At 36.6% G+C, this 25,481-nt stretch overlaps 1 protein-coding gene across 1 annotated transcript in view; it reads right to left on the reverse strand.

Moving 5' to 3' along the window:
* LOC127872110 (usherin-like) overlaps positions 1–25,481 on the reverse strand; it is a 122,254-nt gene that overhangs the window by 67,080 nt on the left and 29,693 nt on the right. Inside the window, 9 exon segments of the mRNA XM_052415438.1 lie at positions 116–293; positions 3,080–3,198; positions 5,925–6,050; positions 10,124–10,255; positions 10,635–10,862; positions 14,609–14,817; positions 22,832–23,010; positions 23,504–23,706; positions 24,736–25,221. Of these exon segments, the coding sequence (XP_052271398.1) occupies positions 116–293; positions 3,080–3,198; positions 5,925–6,050; positions 10,124–10,255; positions 10,635–10,862; positions 14,609–14,817; positions 22,832–23,010; positions 23,504–23,706; positions 24,736–25,221 (1,860 nt within the window).

Here is a 25,481-nt window from a genome sequence, read left to right on the forward strand (position 1 = left end):
GTATTGTAAAGGCAGAAAGTGTTGCCCCTGATTAGCCTGTGTAGACAGCACAGGCTTATCTGGGACGACTAATCTATGTTTTCTTGGATTGAGGCTATAAAATCTGAAATCACACCCTGGCCCATGAAATGTGTGCCCTTGTCGAGGTTTATGGGACAGCCCTCCCAATTTAGGAAGGCAAGCTCGTTGTGTATGGCCTTGTTCCAGTCGAGGGTCGTCCACAACTCTACCGGGTACTTCTGCTGCATCACCTGGATGTCTCGAATGCAGCCTTGGAAACCATAGTCTATGATCTGCAAGTAATAAAAAATATATGACCTTGAAAGCAATTTCCTTAATATCCATAGTAAATGTGGGCCATGCTCTGTGAAAAGAGGGTTTAATGCATGTACGCAATGTGTCATCCCAGATTAGCCTATGCAGTCCACACAGGCAAATCAGGGACAACACTTTCTGCCTAAACTTGATTTTTGCTAAGATGAAACTTTCTTGAAACAAAAAATATCCTAAAAGCTGAAAGTGTTGTCCCTAATAAGCCTGTGCAGATTGCACAGGCTAATCTGGGATGACACTTTTGGCACATGCATTTAACCCCCTTTTTACAGAGCATGGATAACATCCTAAAATATGAGGATTTCTAATTGTGTTTATTTATATCATTGATGTCACAGATGCAGTTGATTTCTGATTGTGTTTATATCATTGATGTCACAGATGCAGTTGATTTCTGATTGTGTTTATATCATTGATGTCACAGATGCAGTTGATTTCTGATTGTGTTTATATCATTGATGTCGCAGATGCAGTTGATTTCTGATTGTGTTTATATCATTGATGTCACAGATGCAGTTTTGGAAACCGTAGTTGATAACCTGATATCAATAAGCATGTTAACTTGGAGATGTGGTGAAGTATTTGAAATAATTTGGCAATTTGACAAGCATTTACTCATTGATGCTAAGAAAAGAGAGTTCAGGATTGATCATCTAAAACAGTTCCTTTCTGTCATACGACACAAGCCCAAAATTTTCAAAACAATGGTCTGCATTTAATAAACATATGACATTGAAACATGATTAATAAAACATACAGCAGAGTTGTTTGTCAAAGTATTGGTGTATTTCACTCTGCTTTCAGGGCTAGCGCTGGCCCAAAAAAAATGTTTGAGCCACCCAGATGTAGGGGGGTCCGGGGCATGCCCCCCCCCCACCCCACCCCCCCCCCCCCCCCCCCGGAAAATTTTTTAGATCCTAGATTGTCTTTGATGCGTTTTGGGCCTATTGCCAACCAGTTTTCGTTTCTTTCAAATAACAATATATACTATAGATTTTTCATATTTCTTTTAATGACAACAAGCACATGTCACATATCATAATATACATCACATCACAATTTTCATAGTAATAGAGATATTTTAATACAGCGCATTTTTAACAACATGATGAATGGTATGTAAAATACAAGCATTCATTTCATTCACAAAATACATTGTTTTGCTGCTTTACTGCTTGCTGGCAACGACCGCATGAGTGTGATCTGAAAATAAAAAAAATAATACATAGTCAATCTGCATATATACATATAGTTAGACTATAGCATTTCAAAGTAATTTCAAATAAAAATTCCTCTCATCTTCAAAATCTTACCTTTAGACTTTGCATGTTTCGTCACCGAGTCTTTTTTTAGGATACTGCAATCTACAGTGAACGTGTTGGAATTCTGCACCTTAATGCATAGGTCACAGTACATTGATTTTGATTCATTCTCAAAGCGAAGCCAATTATTATCAACTTTCCATGACTCTTGGAATGCTCTAGTTTTTTGTGTTTTAATTATTGTGTTTGTTTGTTCAGACTCATTTTCGTCGATTTAAGGTTAAAGAAGTCATGTTAGCGACTGTACGGACAAAGTGGTTACTTCCATTTATATAGTAGACGACATAAATTAGTCTTCCTATGCGTTACAAAATTCGTAACTTTAATTTAATTTTAATTGCAATTAAACCGCGCGTGTTTTTTACGTTTTCCTTTGATTAAAATACGCCGCTGTTAGTTATCATAGTGTGTGAGTAAAACGATCAAATTAATTAATTGACACCTTTTCATTTCAATCGAAAATCAGCAGAAAGTTGTAACATCAACGACATAGAACTAATTATTTAATTATCACTCTTTAATTTAGATCGATAGTCAGCTTGGAAATAATTAATTTATTGTCACGCTTATTTTAATTTTTAATCTTATAATACGACATTTGCGACCATCTGCTATTTTGTTTGCAGACGACAATATTAACTGTGTATTCATAGCTCCACCCATTTTTACGTTTCATTCGACAACGTCATTTCATGTGTAAGCCAGCTCAGTTTTGATTGGCCAGCTACCATGTGCACTTCAATGACAATAAGGTCAAGCGATGTCTCGATACAGGTGCAGACCGGTTTTCGTTCACTGTTCAAATTGCGAATACTTTCATTGAAACAAAGAGAAAAATATAGAAAACCAGTTTCGGGTTTAAATGGCGGCTGTTTTCAATGAAATTTTACGAGATTTTAGCATTTTCGCAAATCGGATTTTTCTTGAGCCAAATTCTCAATATTTTCGCAAATGGCTCAAGTGGCGAACGACAGCGCGAGCCCTGGCTTTGTATCAGGTGATATCTATAAGTAATAAGCATTCTAGGCCAAATATTGACCTTAATGACAAGCTTAAACAACTAGAACAAAATTAAATACATATAGGGTCTGACATAAATGGCATATTATGCCACATTGAGTACTTGAAATGTATTCATTAACATGACTTTTATAATAAAATTTGTCAATGTTAATAACATTTCAGCAGAAAACTAGGTCAATGCTTGTGTGAGAAGTATCTTCTGAAATAAATTAGGGACAACGCTTTCCCCTTAGACGTAATTTTTGTTAACAACAGATAGTCTTTAAACAAAGAAGAATCCCTGATTAGCTTGTGCAGACTGCACAAGCCAATATAGGACGATACTTCATGCACGTGTATTAAGCCCTGATATTCCAAGATCATGCCTAAAAAAGCCCATTGTACATAACATGTCAGTTTACCTGCAGTCTGGTGTCCTTACTGGTCCTGCGAATCTCAAAGTCTGCTGGCAGTCCCCCCACATACACACCAGTGTTTGGTCCGATGATGGTTCCCGTTGCGCAGGAGGCCACCCTTGATCCTGGGAAAATTTATTTTAAGAATGACTATGAGCCTCCCTTTGAAAAAACAGGATTTAATGCATGTGCTTAAAGTGTCGTCCCAGATAACAATGCCTGTGCAGTCAGCACAGGGTAATCAGGGAGAGCACTTTCAGTCATAACTGGATTTTGCTTAGAAGAGACTTTCTAAAAACAAAAATACAATAAAAGGGGAAAGTGTTTTCCCTAATAAGGTTGTGCTCACTACACAGGCTTATCTGTAACGACCATTTACGCACATGCATTTAACCTTGTTTTCCCAGAACGAGGCTCATTATTTATAATGGGCCCAGGTGTATGCTCATCTTGGCAATGTTATAGCTCATTATTTATAATGGGCCCAGGTGTATGCTCATCTTGGCAATGTTATGGATCATTATTTATAATGGGCCCAGGTGTATGCTCATCTTGGCAATGTTATGGATCATTATTTATAATGGGCCCAGGTATATGCTCATCTTGGCAATGTTATAGCTCCTTATTTATAATGGGCCCAGGTGTATGCTCATCTTGGCAATGTTATGGCTCATTATTTATAATGGGCCCAGGTGTATGCTCATCTTGGCAATGTTATAGCTCATTATTTATAATGGGCCCAGGTGTATGCTCATCTTGGCAATGTTATGGATCATATATTATAATGGGCCCAGGTATATGCTCATCTTGGCAATGTTATAGCTCCTTATTTATAATGGGCCCAGGTGTATGCTATCTTGGCAATGTTATAGCTCCTTATTTATAATGGGCCCAGGTGTATGCTCATCTTGGCAATGTTATAGCTCCTTATTTATAATGGGCCCAGGTGTATGCTCATCTTGGCAATGTTATAGCTCCTTATTTATAATGGGCCCAGGTGTATGCTCATCTTGGCAATGTTATAGCTCCTTATTTATAATGGGCCCAGGTGTATGCTCATCTTGGCAATGTTATAGCTCCTTATTTATAATGGGCCCAGGTATATGCTCATCTTGGCAATGTTATAGCTCCTTATTTATAATGGGCCCAGGTGTATGCTCATCTTGGCAATGTTATGGATCATTATTTATAATAGGCCCAGGTGTATGCTCATCTTGGCAATGTTATAGCTCCTTATTTATAATGGGCCCAGGTGTATGCTCATCTTGGCAATGTTATAGCTCCTTATTCATAATGGGCCCAGGTGTATGCTCATCTTGGCAATGTTATAGCTCCTATTTAAAATGGATCCAGGTGTATGCTCATCTTGGCAATGTTATAGCTCCTTATTTATAATGGGCCCAGGTATATGCTCATCTTGGCAATGTTATAGCTCCTTATTTATAATGGGCCCAGGTGTATGCTCATCTTGGCAATGTTATAGCTCCTTTTTTATAATGGGCCCAGGTATATGCTCATCTTGGCAATGTTATAGCTCCTTATTTATAATGGGCCCAGGTGTATGCTCATCTTGGCAATGTTATAGCTCCTTATTTATAATGGGCCCAGGTGTATGCTCATCTTGGCAATGTTATAGCTCCTTATTTATAATGGGCCCAGGTGTATGCTCATCTTGGCAATGTTATGAGAGATTAGTGCTATTGTATCAGATTTAGAAATGTTATGCAGATACCTTAGTTTCAGACTCACTCATCATGATATTGCCAAAATGAGCACAAATAAGAGCTCATATAAATAACATATTCTTAGACTTTGATTTGTTTTTCATCTGATCTTGTTGTTTATGAGTGCTGATCCAAAGCCCATATTTGTAAAGCTGTTTAGAGAAAACTTAAGGACTGTATTAAAATGTTTAGAAAAAAGGCATACATGTTTTGTAAAAGGAGTTATACTGCATCATTTTACCACAAATAATTGGACTAAAAACTGATTTATTGCTCAAAAACTTTCATTTAAATACAAGTTAATATTAAGTTTTAAATCTGTTTTTGTATACGGATTTTGTAGATCATTATCACACATTTTTATGACTGTTAGATATGTTGAAGTAAAACATTAACTACAATTAAGGAGTGTTATGGATTATATATTATAATATAATTGGATTAAATAATATCAGAACATATTTAAAAACAAGATGTGTTTGTGAAACACAATGTCCCCCTCCATATATTTGACCTTTGACCTTGAAGGACGACCTTGACCTTTCACCACTCAAAATGCGCAGCTCCATGAAATACACATGCATGCCAAATATCAAGTTGCTATCTTCAATATTGCAAAAGTTATGGCCAATGTTAAAGTTTGATGCAAACAAACCAACAGACAGCCTAAGGGCAAAAACAATATGTCCCCCAGTATAGACTGGGTGACATAAAAATATTATAAAATAAAGCATGCAGCATGCTATGACACTTCTATGTAAACACAAAAAACTAACCAGCTTTATTTGAATAGGTAGTTTCACCACAACTAAATTACATATTATAAACATTTTTAATTTTACAATGTGTTGCAAGTTTCCAGTCTGTAAGTTTAGATCAGCCAACTTATAATACAAAATTTATTCCCCAAACACTTCACTGTATGGATTGTTTGAATTAGTCTTGCAGTTGAATTAGAAGACATTTTGCATTATAAATTAAGGGACATGAAGCCTCCAGAATTGAACTCAATACAAACGTATTTTCTTAAGCACAATGCAAAAGTCTAAATTTTTCAGAAATGTTGTGTAAACTATATACTTTTTCGATAAGCAGACTTAATTCTATGAGTGCTCCATTTTCCAAACCTGTCCACGTGTTGTCTATGGCGATGTACGCCACGTTCTCATCCCTCCATGCTATCAGCTGATGCCAGACATTATCGCTGTACCTCATTCCCTCGTCATTTGTTGTGTACACAAAAGACGGGCACCCTATGCGTAAGAGTTGTATTATAATCTACTAATAAGCACTTGCCACACAGGATGGCTGGTTCTTGTGGAATATGCTCTACTGTGGAACAAAACTTGCCAAGTAATATAAAACACTCATGTGTCAGACAATTCAATGCTTGCATAGATCTGAAAAAGTGTTTATAATATAAGCACATCACTTCTAGAAAAATTGTACATTATATGAGCTGCGCTCCTGGGAAAACATGCTGAATTGATTTGTGTAAAGTGTTGTCCCAGATTAGCCCTTTGCAGTATGCACACGCTTATCAGGGATGAAACTTTCCACTTTTATGAAATTGTTCCTTTAAAGGAAAAAACAACAACGAGAGGGCCATGATGGCCCTGAATCGCTCACCTGACTCATTAAGATCAGATGAAAACTATGACCTCTTTTGTCTACACAATGTTTTTCTATGATTTGACCTAGTGACCTAGTTCCTGACTCTAGATGACCCAAATACAATCCCAATCCAGATTTCATCAAGATAAACATTCTGACCACAGTTCATAAATATTGGATGAAAACTGTGACCTCTATTGTCAACACAAGGTTTTTCTATTTATTTGACCTAGATTTTTACCCAAGAGGACCCAAATACAATCCCATCCAGATTTCATCAAGAATTCTGACCAAATTTCATAAAGGTTGGATGAAAACTGTGATCTCTAATGTCTACACAAGGTTTTTCTATTATTTGACCTAGTGACCTAGTTTTTGACCCCAGATGACCCAAATAAAATCCTAACCCAGATTTCATCAAGATAAACATTCTGACCAAATTTCATAAAGATTGGATGAAAACTGTGACCTCTATTGTCTACAGAAGGTTGTTCTATTATTTGACCTAGTGACCTTGTTTTTGACCCCAGATGACCCAAATACAATCCCAAACCGGATTTCATCAAGATAAACATTTTGATCAAATTTCATCAAGATTGGATGCAAACTGTGACCTCTACTGTCTACACAAACAAATTGTTGACGGACGGACGCACGGACACACGCAGGCACGCACAACGGACGCCGGACATCACACGATCACATAAGCTCACTGTGTCACTTCATGACAGGTGACCTAAAAATATGTGTCGGAGATAAACATGAACAGTTGTGCTTAAAATCCCATAGAAACAAGGGCTGTTTGTAAAACATGCATGCCCCCCTATATGGGCTATAAGTTGTAGTAGCAGCCATTGTGTGAATACGTTTTTTGTCACTGTGAATGGTGGTGGTGGTGGTGTAGTAGTAGTAGTAGTAGTAGTAGTAGTAGTAGTAGTAGTAGTAGTAGTAGTAGTAGTAGTAGTAGTTGTAGTTGTAGTAGTAGTAGTAGTAATAGTAGTTGTAGTAGTAGTAGTAGTAGTAGTAGTAGTAGTAGTAGTAGTAGTAGTAGTAGAAGTAGTAGTAGTAGAAGTAGTAGAAGTAGTAGTAGAAGTAGTAGTAGTAGTAGTAGTAGTAGTAGTAGTGGTAGTAGTAGTAGTAGTAGTAGTAGTAGTGGTAAAAGTAGTAGTAGTAGTGGCAGTAGTAGTAGAAGTAGTAATAGTAGACGTGGTGGTGGTGGTGGTGGTTGTGGTGGTGGTGGTGGTGGTGGTGGTAGCAGTACAAGTAATAGTAGTACTAGTAGTAGTAGTAGTAGTAGTAGTAGTAGTAGTAGTAGTAGTAGTAGTAGTAGTAGTAGTAGTAGTGGTAGTAGTAGTAGAAGTAGTAGTAGTAGTAGTAGTAGTAGTAGTAGTAGTAGTAGTAGTAGTAGTAGTAGTAGCAGTAGTAGTAGTAGTAGTAGTAGTAGTAGTAGTTGTAGCAGTAGCAGTAGCAGCATTACAAGACCAATACTTAAGAATGATCAAATGGGAAAAGGTAACATAGCACCAGCAGTAAATATGGGGCTCATTTACAGGTCAGATTTGGAATCTCTGCTGTAAAATGAGATTTTGAATGAATTAAAGGGAGGCAAATCTGTAATAAAAAGAACATGCATAAACTGTAGTTGTTTCCCTTGTTTGAACCATGATAAATCCTTACAAGTTTGGAAAGAATTGGATGAAAAATTTGGACTTTATTGCATAAACACCATTTTCTCAATTCAAGGGGAGGTAATTCTGTACTTCATGGACCAATAATGCTCATTTTTTGTAGGGTTCGTGTCCTCATTGATATAAAGACACTGTGCAAATTTGGAAAGGATCGGACAAAAAATGTGGAAGATTTTTGAAAGTTTTCACAAAATAGGCAAAAACGAATAAACATGCAAAGTTCAACGAGCTCCTGCGGCCATGTTTTTTGACGAATCAAATTTCTTTGAACAACTTTTTTAGGGGAGCCCTCAAAGGTCATCCCTGTGAAATTTTTTGAAAATCTGATAAGCGGTTTCTGACAAGAAGATTTTTTAAGGTTTTTACCATATATGGTCATGGCGGCCATCTTGGTTATGTGATCAAATTTTTTTTAACAATTCTTTTGTCCCATGACCTAGGGATGCTCTACATGAAATTTAGTTGAAATTGGCTCAATGGTTTAGTAGAAGAAGATGTTTACAAATTGTTTACGGGCGGACGGACGGACGGACGGACGGACGCCGGACGCTGAGTGATCACAATAGCTCACCTCGAGCTATCGCTCAGGTGAGCTTACAAAACAATCTAGTATAGACGGAAAAGGCCGTCCCTGATTAGCCTGTGTTGACTGCATTAAGCTTGAGAGAACAGCTCATATGTATAGAAATATGCTAAAAGCAAACAGGTATAGATGCATTACTTGTGTTAACCACTACTACAGCTACTCAATTTTAAAAAGCACTTTAAACAATTAGTAAAACATGATGAACTGTAATGTGTTTTTTTTATATTTGCCACAATAGTTCATAGTGAAATTCAATCATTTTGACTAAATAATTTGATATTTACTTATCAACCTTTATTTAAAAGAATTATACAGCTGGCTTTTATGTTCAATAAAACTTTTTAAAACATAATTTTACCATAAATAAAGTTCAAGCATCTCTATCTATAATTAATCACTCAAAATAAAAATGCTTGACTTTCAGATTCAATATTCACATCTATTTCAATTTTAAGAATATTTCTGAAACATCTATAAATAAATTGATTAAAATAGAATAAAAATGCATACAAAGAGGTATTCAAAAGACACTACTAATCTAACACCTCTAAAGCACACAATCTCAGTCAAAGAATGCTACCTGTTTGATTGTCTACAGAAATTGAGGCATTGTTTGACACGATTAGGGCAGTAAAAAAGTGCCACTCATCATCATGAAAACGCCACACTCTATCATCGTTAGGGTCGGAATCCAAAGTGATCCAAGTGGCGCAAGTGCCTGATTAGGTCAAGTTCAATGAAAATTATAACTCTTTAAATAGTTTTGACTTTTTAGTGAATATTGACATAAGAAAACTGTTAAACCAATTAATAGATGGTATTAAATTAAAGGTAACGCATAATATCTTCGAGCAAACATGTAAGGTATCAATAAACAATCATTAACAAATGGTTAATGTCACATTTAAAAATCAAGGGACAAAGTGGCTCCATGGAAATATTATACATTGTTATAATGGTCAATATTATTTAAACTAAAGGGTCAAAGAGGCTCTATTAAAAAATTGTTTTATAGGTCAAGGCCATTTTAACTTGAGGGTCAAAAAGGCTACATGGAAAAAGTGTTATATAGGTCTAGGTCATTTTCAGTTGAGTGTCAAAGAGGCTCCTTGAATATACTGTTTTATAGGTCTGGGTCATTTAACATTGAGAGTCAAAGAGGCTGAATGAAGATATTGTTATATACCTATAGGTCAATATCATTTTAACTTGAGGGTCAAAGAGGCAATATGGAGAAAATGTCATATTGGTAAGGATTATGTATACCATGAATGTCAAAGAAGCTCCATTGAGATATTGTAATATAAATCATGGTCTTATATATGTTTAGGGTCAAAGAGGCATCATGGAGAAATTTTTTATAGGTCAAGGTCATTTTCAATTAAGGGTCAAAGAAGCTCCTTGCATAAAATGTTATAAAGGTCTGGGTAATATATACCTTGAGGATCAAAGAGAAACCATGGGCGACCTTGCTTGAACTGCACAGCCACAAACTCGTCCTGTTGACCTTCAGACGCAGCAAACAGCAGAAGACCATTCAATTGCTTTGTTCGGAACCAGAAGCGTATACCTGATGTTCAGGAAATAACATGTTTAATTGTTGCTAGCAATGTCAATTTGTTTTCTGCTGCATTTTCTTTTACTTTTATTGATGACGTTATCATAATATATTAATCAATTCTTGCAAAGATATACACTACATTGCTACATATAAAATATTCTCAAGAAAAGAAAGCTCAACATGTATACCTCCATGGGCATTTACACTAACTTGGAAACGCACCATATGTTTTCATCATAACAATTTTAAAAGTAAACCATAATTTTTAACAATACAGCATTATTATAATGCTTATCTTTATCAAATTAAAAACATTTCAACAATCAAAGAAATGTCATCCTGAACAAATATGATAAAGCTATCAACCTGTGCAAGCTTCAAAACTTACCAGTAAAGTCAACATTCTGTGGAATGGTCTCTGGTGGGAAAAGATAGTACCCTCCGCCAGGAAAGCGTGTACCACTGATAACTTGCGGTGGGTAGCTGAGGGCGGGTGTGGTCTTCTGGATTGTATAGTAGGGTGTGGGGCCGTTGGGGAAGGAAGGAGGGGTCCAGAGTATCTCCATAGCAGAGGAGTTCAGCCCATCCACCAGGGGCTTCAGTAGGCCCTCAGGTACTGAAAATGAAGGAAACAAACATTTTTATCCCATTTTCACCGCGACATTGACGGTATAACACGTTGTGGAATATACTTGCTTGTATTCAACACTGTGGAATATACCTGTCGCGTGCACGGACTACTTTTTAAATGACGTCATGCGATATGCGCTAAAATTTGGTCGATATTGTTTGGTTCATTGATCGAATTATAAGGTCACCCATTAGAAGAAAATGTGCACATTTTGCAGGAATATATATATATATAACATATTCACCAAAAGAAATGTTGAAATAAAATATAAAATTACACGATTTTTGTTTTGTTATTTTTTTATTTATATTTACTTTACCACTGAATGATTTTTCATACGAAACACAGTCGACAAAACTTAAGCTTCAAAATTATACGACCTTCAACCTTTAAATCTAGTAATATGACAAAATTTTTCGCCATCCGTATAATGAATCAGCTGATTGATGGCGTCATAAAATGACAAACTTATTGCGTCATTGTCCCCATTTTTTGACGATTTATTATAAACGCGACTTACTTCACATGTTTTCTACATGTCGAGGGGTGAACGGAAGACTGTTGAAACTCATATTATATTAAGAAGGAGATACTGCAGTTTTCCGTTCAGCCCTCGATGTACTGTATGTCGACATATCTGAATTGTCAATTGATCACATTTTCCTTATTTCGTGTAATGTGCATTGTTTATAACCAAAGCATATACTTTTGACATTTAACTTAAATATTCAGAATGTACAACAAGCCATACACATATCGCACAGTTCATGAATAATCTGCTATGTTTGCTTTCCTATTTAATTCACGTTATGCATAGAGCTGTGTAAAGTATAAGATGGTAAAAATAGCACCACACTGGAATTTGGAACGTCCCATTTGTACACGGGTATTTTCTACTCATTTATCTGTTGTGTACTGGAATGTTTTCCATTCTTTGTGTATTTATATATTAAATTATTTTCTCGTACAATAGGGGCATTTACCATAGATATATAAAACATTGTGCAAGTTTAAACATAATTATGTTTGTATGCAGAAATCTGCAAATGCAACCGAGTTTACCAACGGCTATTATTAGATAAACTGCTCCGGTTCATTTGAACAGCAGTAATGTAGAGTACATGACGTAGCGTGTGACGAAGAAGAAAGTTTATCGCGTTCATAAACTCATTTGAATAAAGTGATAGAATGGCATAAGGGTCTTTATTTAACTATGCTCAAATAATTATTAAAGACCCTAGATGCAATATCGTCAATTATTGAGTTAAATGGATTATTAGATGGATTTTAAAGGATTATTAAAGGTAAGATACTAGTTCTTAAGTGTTTTGATTTTTGTTTGTACTTTGGTCGTTCCCTGTTCTTGGGGAAATGATTTTAACATGGGCGCCATTGATGCATCGGATCACACACGGCATACCCATAACATTATATAAAAACACGTTATGCGCGTCCTTAAATTCGTCGTCCGAAGTCGGGAAACATATTGCCCTGTATTTTGTCAAATAAAGTGTCAGTCGCTGAAATTGTCTGTTTACTCGTCAAAATTGTCAAGGTCTTCCATAGCTAAAGAAACTTCAGCGTACAGTTTATTTAGTATTGACAGACCTGTACAAAGTCGCGCCAGTCAAAAATCATAAAAAGCGACATTTAAAGTTATGGTAGCCAGAACTAGGTCGTCGATGGTGTACATACATGTTGACATCGACAGCATTTTGTCAGGAGCAATCGCCGCCATATTGGATTTTGATCATTTTCTTTCGAAAATAAAATGAATTATAGTAAAGTAAAATCTTCTTTTCGCGGTCGTAATGTGTTAAAATTCGCATACTGCGTAAAATTGAATGTAGGCATATGGTGATATTTTTACTTGTTTTACAGTTTGTGTGTGAATTTTTTAAAGACTATTTTGCGTACCAGAACAAATACATGTATATCACTACGCATGGTTACATTTGTCAGATTTTAAGCGCTTTTATGACTGAATTAAAATTATTGTTAAGGTTATTAGATCTATTTATGTTAAATGTCACGTTGAAAAAATCAAATGGGATAAATAGAATACTAGGATTAGCGTTGAATACAGAGAAGTTTATGTTGCTCGGCTCGAACACCGAAAGCGCTCGCCAAGGCTCGCGCTTCCGGCGTTCTAAGCCTCGCAACATAAACTTCTCTGTATTCAACGCTAACCTAGTATTCTCTATGAGTCAAACCCTGGGAAAAGGGGGCTTAATGCAGTAAAGTGTCATTCCTGATTAGACTTGGGATACTGAAAAAGCTAATCTGGGACGGATTTATAGGCATGTGCATTAAGCACTGTATTCACAGAACAATCCTTATTTTCTGTTGTTTAGAAACACATGATTGTAATAATATCCCTTTGCACAAATTAAATTAGTTCATTAAACTTGTTTTTTTATAATTAAATTGAATTGTCTGTGCATATTTGTATGGCTTCAATATGACTGGCAATTAAATATTGCATCTGTTTTTTATTTAAAATGGGGCTCAGATTTTTTTAAAGGAAAAAAAATCCACAATACAATAGAATCAGTAAAACATTTGTAATAACACTGTTCAGAACAATTTAGATCACTATCTACTAAACAAACAAGAGCTTGTCACAGTTGTGCCAAATCCTCGCCGAAATGTGTTTGCTTGTATGACAACATTTGTTTTAGAGAGTATAATAATATTTGTAAAAACAAATAAAGGGAGATAATTCATTATGCTCCGGACAAAAATTTACTTTGAAATTAAATAAAGGAGATAATTCAAACACTAAGGTAGATAAAGTTATGGTTCTTAGTCTCGCACTTCTTCTACTTGCCATCTGTTTATATTTCAAGTTTCAAGTAAATCCCTTCAGTAGATTAAGAGGTACGCTCCGGACAAAAATTCACTTAAAAATTATATAAAAGGGGAGATAATTAAAAAACTAAGGTAGATAGAGTTATGGTTCTTGGTCAATGCACTTCTCCTAGTTGCCATCTGTTTATATTTCAAGTTTCAAGTAAATCCCTTCAGTAAATTAAGAGTTATGCTCCGGACAAAAATTTACTTTAAAATTATATAAAAGGGTAGATAATTCAAAAACTAAGGTAGATAGAGTTGTGGTTCTTGGTCACTGCACTTCTCCTAGTTGCAATCTGTTTATATTTCAAGTTTCAAGTAAATCCCTTTAGTATATTTAAAGTTATGCTCTGGACAAAAATTTACTTTAAAGTTATATAAAAGGGGAGATAATTCAAACACTAAGGTAGATAAAGTTATGGTTCTTGGTCACTGCACTTCTCCTAGTTGCCATCTGTTTCTATTCTAAGTTTAAAGTAAATCTATTGAATAGATTTGGAGTTATGCTCCGGACAAAGTTTCGGCCAGACGGACGGACGGACGGACAGGACCAATTACTATATCCCCTCCTAAAAATATGTATGTCTTGCTATGCCTTGAGTTCCCCAGTCACAATTAGATGCCATACAAACATTTATTTGGAAAACAAACAAATTAACACATTAACTCCCAAACTGCATTTTTTTTTATTACTCAGAAAAATGTTTCACTTAAGATCATACTATCAGTTACCTGCAAGGTCATATTCAACATTGCTTAAGCTCTAACAATATTGTTCAAATGTTACTCAGTGCTGGATTAAAATGTTTTGTTGTTTTTTTTTAATCTGAAAAATTAAAAAGCACTAGCAATATCATCTCAATTTAACAAGGACTTACAATCTTGTTTGGATCTTCCCCTGGTCTCGGTACTATTGACACAACCGACTGCATTACATGCCTCCATCTTCACTGTGTGCTCTGAGTACGGGGCCAGTCCGCCCAGGATATAGAACCGTCTGTCTGCCCCTCCATCATATATCAGCTCCCACATGAAGGGGGGCGCAAAGGGATTCTCAGTAAGGTTGGTCTTTCTGTAGTAATACACTCTGAAATAATATGAAATATGCAAGTGGGTTAAGATTGCTTACAGTAATTTCTTGTTTGTGCCTCGTTCTTGAAAATCTAGGCTTTAATCATGTGTGTAAAGTGTTCTTCTCTGCTATGACTGGTAGCATTGTCTAGAAGAGACTTCCTTTAATCAAACAATTACATAAAATTGGTAAGTGTTGTCCCTGTTTAGCCTATGTGACTGCACAGGCTAATCTAAAACAAATCTTTATGCACATACATAAAGCCTGGTTTTTCAAGAACTCGGCTCAATTATACCTGCCCCTGCTAACTTTAAATGTTTATTAGAGAGGTTACTGTACCAATTATATATTATCATAGCATAATAAATCAAGTCATAGCAGTTTTTCTTTTAAATAACATGGTATGACAAGGATAATCCTTAAAATAGAAGTAACTCTTAATTTCAAACATGAGCACAGCCTTGCGGGTGCAGACCGCTCATCTATTTTTCTTTTTAAAGGTGTAGGGACCTATCTCAATTTCAATCACAAAGGAGGGAGGGGTGGAGTGGAGAGGGGTGTATAGTGTGGGGTGTGGTCATTTATTACATTATCTTCAAAAAATGCCAATAAATGCAAAAAAAAAATTATATATTTTTTTTTTGGGGGGGGGGGGAGGATTCTTGGGTGGGATGGTTGGACGGTATTTCAAAAATAAAATAATAAAAATAAATATTTGTGTTTTTTAACCATGTTTGAAAAAAACAAGAGATGTGTTTGTCAGAAACACAATGCCCCCTATTGCGCCGCTTTTAAATTTTTTATTTTTTTTATTTTTACCTTCGACCTTGAAGGATGAACTTGACCTTGAACTTCCACCACTCAAAATGTGCAGCTTTATGAGAAGGCCGCTTTGAAATCTTATTTTGTTGACCTTTGACCTTAAAGGATGACCGTGACCTTGAAGGATGACCTTGAACTTGAACTTCCACCACTCAAAATGTGCAGCTTTATGAGAAGGCCGCTTTGAAATCTTATTTTTTTACTTTTGATCTATAAGGATGACCTTAACCTTGAAGAATTACCTTGACCTTGAACTTCCACCACTCAAAATGTGCAGCTTTATGAGAACGCCGCTTTGAATTTTAATTTAAAAAAAGACCTTTGACCTTGAAGGATGACCTTGACCTTGAAGGATGACCTTGACCTTGAACTTCCACCACTCAAAATGTGCAGCTTCATGAGAACGCCGCTTTAAAATTAATTTTTTTTTTTTTTTTGACCTTGAAGGAGGACATTGACCTTGAACTTCCACCACTCAAAATGTGAAGCTTCATAATAACGCCGCTTTGAATTTTTAAAAATTTTGTTTGACCTTTGACCTTGAAGGATGACCTTGACTTTGAAGGATGACCTTGACCTTGAACCTTCACCACTCAAAATGTGCAGCTTCAGGATAATGCCGCTTTGAATATTTTTTTGACCTTTGACCTTGAAGGATGACCTTGACCTTGAAGAATGACATTGACCTTGAACTTCCACCACTCAAAAAGTGCAGCTTCATGATAATGCCATTTTGAAATTTTTACTTTGTTTTTTGACCTTTGACCTTGAAGGATGACCTTGACCTTGAAGGATGACCTTGAACTTCCACCACTCAAAATGTGCAGCTTCATGAGAACGCCGCTTTGAATCTTATTTTTATTTTTTGACCTTGAAGGATGACCTTGAAGGATGACCCTGACCTTGAACTTCCACCACCTAAAATGTGCAGCTTCATGAGATACACATGCATGCCAAATATCAAGTTGCTATCTTCAAAAATGAAAAAGTTATGGCCAATGTTAAAGTTTTCGGATGGACAGACGCCATATATTTGACATTTGACCTTGAACGATGATCTTCACCTTTCACCACTCAAAATGTTCAGCTTCATGAGATACACATGCATGCCAAATATCAAGTTGCTATTTTCAATATTGAAAAAGTTATGGCCAATGTTAAAGTTTTCGGACGGACAGACACCATAAATTTGACATTTGACCTTGAAGGATGACCTTGACATTTCACCACTCAAAATGTGCAGCTCCATGAGATAAGCATGCATGCCAATTATCAAGTTGCTATCTTAAAAAGTGAAAAAGTTATGGCCAATGTTAAAGTTTTTTTTCGGACGGACAGACAGACTGGTTGACACTGACGGGCAGTTCAACTGCTATATGCCACCCTACCAGGGGGGCATAAAAATTATTTTGTTGGGGTGGGGGGTGGGGGTATAGTGTGAGGGTGTGGTGGTCATTTATTAGATGATCTTTAATTTAAAAAAGGGGGATTGAGGGGGGATTCGGGGGGGGGGGGGGGGGGGGGGGGGCGTGGCGGATGGTTTGGACGGAGTCAATTGTCAATTGTGGTATGTCAGGTAAGAGTTGTTTTGTCAATGTATCAATCAAATCTAATCATAAAAAAAGAAGTATTGGCAATTTTAGCAAAATTTAATAATTTGACCTTGAGAGTCAAGGTCATTCAAAGGTCAAGGTAAAATTCAACTTGCCAGGTACAGTACCCTCATGATAGCATGAAAGTAGTTAAAGTTTAAAAGCAATAGCCTTGATACTTCAGAAGTAAAGTGGATCTAAACACAAAATGCAACCATATATTCAAAGTTACTAAGTCAAAAAAGGGCCATAATTCCTTAAAAATGACTACCAAAGTTATGCAACTTGTCCTTTACTGTCCCCTTATGATAGTTTGCGAGTGTTCCAAGTATGAAAGCAATATCTATGATACTTTAGGGGTAAAGTGGACCAAAACACAAAACTTAACCAAATTTTCTAAGTATAAAAGGCCCATAATTCCTTAAAAATGCCAGTCAGAGTTTCATTACTTTGCCTGCACAGTCCCCTTACGATAGTTAGTAACTGTTGCAAGTATGAAAGCAATGGCTTTGATACTTTAGGAAAAAAGTGGACCTAAACACAAAACTTAACCAAATTTTCAATTTTCTAAGTATAACAAGAGGGCCATGATGGCCCGGAATCGCTCACCTGACTCATTAAGATCAGATGAAAACTATGACCTCTATTGTCTACACAATGTTTTTCTATGATTTGACCTAGTGACCTAGTTCCTGACTCTAGATTACCCAAATACAATCCCAATCCAGATTTCATCAAGATAAACATTCTGACCACAGTTCATAAATATTGGATGAAAACTGTGACCTCTATTGTCAACACAAGGTTTTTCTATTTATTTGACCTAGATTTTTACCCCAGATGACCCAAATACAATCCCACCCAGATTTCATCAAGAATTCTGACCAAATTTCATAAAGGTTGGATGAAAACTGTGATCTCTAATGTCTACACAAGGTTTTTCTATTATTTGACCTAGTGACCTAGTTTTTGACCCCAGATGACCCAAATAAAATCCCAACCCAGATTTCATCAAGATAAACATTCTGACCAAATTTCATAAAGATTGGATGAAAACTGTGACCTCTATTGTCTACAGAAGGTTGTTCTATTATTTGACCTAGTGACCTTGTTTTTGACCCCAGATGACCCAAATACAATCCCAAACCGGATTTCATCAAGATAAACATTTTGACCAAATTTCATCAAGATTGGATGCAAACTGTGACCTCTACTGTCTACACAAACAAATTGTTGACGGACGGACGCACGGAAACACGCAGGCACGCACAACGGACGCCGGACATCACACGATCACATAAGCTCACCGTGTTACTTCATGACAGGTGACCTAAAAATATGTGTCGGAGATAAACATGAACAGTTGTGGTTAAAATCCCATAGAAACAAGGGCTGTTTGTAAAACATGCATGCCCCCCTATATGGGCTATAAGTTGTAGTAGCAGCCATTGTGTGAATACGTTTTTTGTCACTGTGAATGGTGGTGGTGGTGGTGGTGGTGGTGAAGTAGTAGTAGTAGTAGTAGTAGTAGTAGAGTAGTAGTAGTAGTAGTAGTAGTAGTAGTAGTAGTAGTAGTAGTAGTAATAGTAGTTGTAGTAGTAGTAGTAGTAGTAGTAGTAGTAGTAGAAGTAGAAGTAGTAGTAGTAGTAGAAGTAGTAGTAGTAGTAGTAGTAGTAGAAGTAGTAGTAGTAGTAGTAGTAGTAGTAGTAGTAGCACTAGTGGTAGTAGTAGTAGTAGTAGTAGTAGTAGTAAAAGTAGTAGTAGTAGTGGCAGAAGTAGTAGAAGTAGTAATGGTGGTGGTGGTGGTGGTGGTGGTGGTGGTGGTGGTGGTGGTGGTGGTGGTGGTGGTAGTGGTAGTAGTAGAAGTACTAGTAGTAGTAGTACTAGTAGTAGTAGTACTAGTAGTAGTAGTAGTAGTAGTAGTAGTAGTAGTAGTAGAAGTAGTAGTAGTAGTAGTAGTAGTTGTGGTAGTAGTAGTAGAAGTAGTAGTAGTAGTAGTAGTAGTAGAAGTAGTAGTAGTAGTAGTAGTAGTAGTAGTAGTAGTAGTAGTAGTAGTAGCAGTAGCAGTAGCAGAAGCAGTAGCAGCATTACAAGACCAATACTTAAGAATGATCAAATGGGAAAAGGTAACCTAGCACTGGCAGTAAATATGGGGCTCATTTACAGGTCAGATTTGGAATCTCTGCTGTAAAATGAGATTTTGAATGAATTAAAGGGAGGCAAATCTGTAATAAAAAGAACATGCATAAACCGTAGTTGTTTCCCTTGTTTGAACCATGCTAAATCCTTACAAGTTTGGAAAGAATTGGATGAAAAATTTGGACTTTATTGCATAAACATCATTTTCTCAATTCAAGGGGAGGTAATTCTGTACTTCATGGACCAATAATGCTCATTTTTTGTAGGGTTCGTGTCCTCATTGATATAAAGACACTGTGCAAATTTGGAAAGGATCGGACAAAAAATGTGGAAGATTTTTGAAAGTTTTCACAAAATAGGCAAAAACGAATAAACATGCAAAGTTCAACGAGCTCCTGCGGCCATGTTTTATGACGAATCAAATTTCTTTGAACAACTTTTCAGGGGAGCCTTCAAAGGTCATCCCTGTGAAATTTTTTGAAAATCTGATGAGCGGTTTCTGACAAGAAGATTTTTTAAGGTTTTTACCATATATGGTCATGGCGGCCATCTTGGTTATGTGATCAAATTTTTTTTAACAATTCTTTTGTCCCATGACCTAGGGATGCTCCACGTGAAATTTAGTTGAAATTGGCTCAATGGTTTAGTAGAAGAAGATGTTTACAAATTGTTTACAGACAGACAGACAGACGGCCGGACGCCGGACGGTGAGTGATCACAATAGCTCACCCCGAGCTATCGCTCAGGTGAGCTAAAAAGGGCACATAATTCTGTCAAAATGCCAGTCAGAGTTACATAACTTAGCCTGCACAGTCCCCTTACGATAGTTAGTAAGTGTTGGAAGTATGAAAGCAATGGCTTTGATACTTTAGGAATAAAGTGGACTTAAACACAAAACTTAATCAAATTTTCAATTTTCTGAGTATAAAAAGGGCACATAATTCCGTCAAAATGCCAGTCAGAGTTACATTACTTTTCCTGCACAGTCCCCTTACGATAATAAGTAAGTGTTGAAAGTATGAAAGCAGGAAAAAAGTGGACCTAAACACAAAACTAAACCAAATTTTCAATTTTCTAAGTATAAAAAGGGCACATAATTCTGTCAAAATGCCAGTCAGAGTTACATAACTTTGCCTGCACAGTCCCCTTATGATAGTTAGTAAGTGTTGCAAGTATGAAAGCAATAGCTTTGATACTTATGGAATAAAATGGACCTAAACACAAAATTTTCAATTTTCTAAGTATAAAAAGGGCACATAATTCTGTCAAAATGCAAGCCAGAATTATCTAACTTTGCCTGCCCAGTCCCCTCATGATAGTAAGATAGATAGTACGCCGACGCCAAGGTGATGACAATAGCTCATAATTTTTTTTCAAAAAATAGATGAGCTTAAAATAATCTAGATTTGGTCTTTGAAGTTAACATTTAGGTTTCTTCTTTTATCTTTTCAACTTTTCTGTAATACAATCATTGAATCACTATTATACAAATTTCTATCAGACGCATTTTCCATATAATTGCATTTTTGTGAAAGTATGCATAACCAATGTTTTTTCATATTCTACATTTCGGTATAATTAGGTCAATGATCGTGAACGCTAACAGTGTATATTAAACGCATATTATTCAAGAAATATTATTTACAATTACTCTAAAACGTAATATAGCATGATAATTGTCAGGCGTGGCGGTGTAGTGGATATTGTGTCCGCCAAGCGACCAGGAAGTCACAAGTTCAATCCCCACTGTGGGAGCATCGATCTGTCAAAAAGACACCAAGTACTTTTACTCAGGAATGGGACTCAAGAGTGTTTCAATAAGCCTTAGGCTTTCGATGAAATCAGGCTCAAAAACTAAAATCACACAATAAAATGGATGCCAATAACAGATCCTCAAAAAACAATACAAAATATATGGTGTAAACATAGACATAATTAACAGCTCGCATCTGTATTTCATGATGAAAACAATGTCTAATATATGGTGCAAACAAAGACATACAGTCCACTCTCGTTATCTCGACATCGGATAATTCGATATTCTCGATATGTCGAAGTAAGGTCAATGTTCCATTTTTTTCCCTTCTTTATCTATATAAATAAACATCGCTTATCTCGATTTTCGTTATGTCGAATAATTCGATATGTCGATATAAATTTTTGTCCCGAGTCCCGATTTAACATGTATTTACTGTGGTTTATCTCGAAGTGCGAATAACTTTCCCAGTGTCGGCAAAAGGTGAGAAACTTTTTCTTTGATACTTCACCGTCCCGCTTCGCCCGGCTGCTCCCTATACTGTGCAGTAGGAAATTGTTCCGTTAATTGCATCAATGATCACACGTGTGCAATGTCGTTAGCCATTAACTCTTGATTAAGGCCTGTCACTTTAAGTGTCACTTTAACATCAATTAACTGCAATTAATACACAGCCTGCCGAAAGGCCGAAAGACTAATTGTTTTTACAAACAACATTCCAAAATTCATTGAGTTATATTTTTGCGTATATACACCGTCGTTTACTCGACAGTTTAGAAAAATTATAACTGCATGTGTTCATGCAGTTCTGTAATACTTAAAACGTCATTTTAAGCATTTAAATAGCAAAATTAATCATGCCTCGTAAAACGCGTATATATCAGGAAGAGAGTATTATGCCACGCGGTGACGGCTTTAGTTAGATCACTTAGCAGGTATTAAGATGTTTAAAACAAGGTAAATTTTCGTCTCATTTTTTCTTTGAAAACGCTTATCGGATATCTCGAACTCTCGTTATCTCGATATTTTTTCTTGTTCCCGCCGACTTCGAGATAACGATGTGGACTGTAATTTACAGGTCGCACCTGTATTTCATGATGAAAATGATGTAGCTTGCATCTGTATTTCATGCTGAAAACAATGTCTAATATATGGTGTAAACAAAGACATAATTAACAGCTTGCACCTGTATTTCATGATGAAAATGATGTCTAATATATGGTGTAAACAAAGACATAATTAACAGCTTGCACCTGTATTTCCTGATGAAAATGATGTTTATTATATGGTGTAAACAAAGACATAATTAACAGCTCACACCTGTATTTCATGATAAAAACGATGTCTAATATATGGTGTAAACAAAGACATAATTAACAGCTCGCATCTGTATTTTATGATAAAAACAATGTCTAATATATGGTGTAAACAAAGACATAATTTACAGCTTGCACCTGTATTTCCTGATGAAAATGATGTCTAATATATGGTGTAAACAAAGACATAATTAACAGCTTGCACCTGTATTTCATGATGAAAACGATGTCTAATATATGGTGTAAACAAAGACATTATTAACAGCTTGCACCTGTATTTCAAGATGACAACCAATCTTATATATTGTGTAAACAAAGAAATAATTAACAGCTTGCACCTGTATTTTATGATGACAACCAATCCAATATATGGTGTAAAAAAAGACATAATTAACAGCTCGCACCTGTATTTCATGATGATCCCTCTTGCCTGATCATCGCTAGGCGGGGCCCAGGAAACATTCAACTGGAAGGGACTGATACCCAGGACCCGTGGTGCCGGGGTGGACAGGGGAGTGGTGGCCCCAGTGCGGCCTGAGACCCAGGGGCTGGCAGCCTTGCCTGCACTGTTCTCTGCCAGCACCTGAAAACATGGGTGGATTTGGAATTGTACAGGCAAGAAAGTGTATGAAAGAGGTGTAGCAAGTTATGGAAGAAAAAAAACACAAATCTGATAAAAATGTCATTAAAAAAGGTTTGCATTATTCTATAGCAATATCCGGTCAAGGTCAAAATGAGGTTAAGACAGAACAGTACAATCTTATAAAACTGTCACAATGGATGGTTTGAATTATTTCATGTCCGTTTATTGTAAAGGTCAAATAAGGTAAGGACAAGCAGCTGAAATAAAGCTATAACTCTTTCAGTGCTGGAACTGAATTTTGAAGGCCTTTGCAAACAGTTTGGATCCAGATGAGACACCACAGAAGGTGGCGTCTCATCAGGATCCAAACTGTTTGCTATTCTGATAGTAATCTTTTTAAAAAATCGAAGAAAATGCTAATTTTAGAAATTCAGCAGACATCATTTTATTTTAGCAGACAACAAATTTCCCAGCATGTAAAGGGTTAATATACCTGGAATTCATATTTGGTGAAGGGCACCAGTCCAGACAGGATGTACTGGGTTTCGGGTGGGGGCAGTGCGTTCTCCATGGGGTTCTGGGTGGCACGCGGGTTGTACTGCCCGCTGGGGTGGAAGATGCGGGTCTCTGGGGGACTCCGTAGCCCATCCGGCCCCACCTCACCTCGCATCCAGAGCTCGTAAAAGATTATGATGCCTGGTAACATGTAGAAGAGGAAATTAGCCACGTTGTGCAAAAATGAGTCTTATGCCATATTAGACGTGACTATAGCTCCAGACCAGCTTTAATAAAGTCTGAATTAGGAGGTACCATTTCTGCAACAGACACAATGAAACTTTGCTTGACTTTATACCGGACAGCATAGCTCCTTAAGAGACTACACAATTGCGCAGGCTGGTCCGGAGCTACTCCAGCCACATATAGTATGAGACCCAATTTACCCATGCCAGGGCTCAAAAGGTTCATCATTTATTAATTGTTTGCTTTTATTACTGATACCAAGTAGCTGATGATTAATGACCAACTAATAAAGGTTCAAGCTGACTAAAAATTTACCATCTTTTTTTCTGATGCGTAACGCATTTTAAGATGTGATTTAATTTCAATGTACTACGAGAAAATCAATATTGGAAATGCCTACTCAATTGAAACTTTTGGTAATGCCTAATCTTCTTCTTATGCCTAATGTTATGAATGTAATAATTAAAGTTGTATTCATTTCCTTGAAAAACTTAATATTTTTAACAACAAAGAATGTTCTTAATTAACCATATTATTAATTTAACATTAAATGTTTATATGTTAAAAATGATTTTGTAAAGAAAGGAATTTATGCACACAAAGCTAAGTTTATTTTTTAATAAAAACAGATACAGTTTCACATTACCAGTGCTTAAACCATGAAATAAGAAACAGAATATCTGCCAAACATTGTCTTCACAGTAAACACCATAAGATTTCACAATACCTCAAAAACTGGAGAAAGTTGATTGAATCTTTCCAACTCAAAAGCAAAGTGAAAATTGCTTTATGCAACAATCATAAAACCAGAATAGCCTGAGAGAAACTCGCAGTCTGTTAAGTTTTTATGCTGTTTGCTGCTCATCATAAAAGTCTTTAAAACTTGAATCTAGTAAGAAAGATCTTAAATTAATTTCATATTCTAAGGGACTACAAACACGCCCAACGTGCATATATGAAGGATAAAGAGTTAAGTAAACAAACCATTAGGAAATGAAGGTGGAAGCCATGAGATGTTCAGAGCTGTGTTGTTAACTGCGAGCACTACAGGTGCCCCCATACCCTCTGGGACAGCCGACATCGTGGGGAACGAGAGTGGCTCACTTTTCAGACATCCCTCGCTGGTGCATGTGTTCACGTAAAACGTGTAGCGAGTGAAAGGTATCAGAGACTGCAGTGTGACCTCTAAATCCTGACCTTCCCAATGAGTAGTTGTTTTGTTATCAGCGTTTAACGAATATAACGAGTATTTCCATAATGGACCATTCATGACCCGTGGGGCATTCCACAGGAAGTGGGCACTCTTGGACTGGATGTTTGTAGCGTTGAGGACGACAGTTCCATAAGGGGCCCCTGCTGGTGTCCGGAATGAGATTGGGGCACTCCTGACACTACCAAACGCGTTTGTGGCCTCAATTATGTACGAGTAGATCGTGTAAGGCTGAAGGTCAATGTCAATTGCTGTAAGAACTGTAAAAAAAGGTAACATGATGTTATAAGCCGTGTCATGCAAAAAAGAGTCTTATCCCATATGCGCCATGGTGGTTCCAGACCAGCCTTTGCATTCGTGCAGTCTGGTCAGGAGCTACCTGTCCACAATAAAGTCATACAAGGATATGTGGTCTCATTAGAGGACAAGGAAGCTGACCTGACCAAACTGCACAAACGCTGCTTGTGAGCTCTACTGGCGACATAGGCTTAAGACCCATTTATAATTACATGATGTGGTT

Source organism: Dreissena polymorpha, chromosome 3 (assembly GCF_020536995.1).
Source record: "Dreissena polymorpha isolate Duluth1 chromosome 3, UMN_Dpol_1.0, whole genome shotgun sequence".
Classification (NCBI taxonomy): domain Eukaryota; kingdom Metazoa; phylum Mollusca; class Bivalvia; order Myida; family Dreissenidae; genus Dreissena; species Dreissena polymorpha.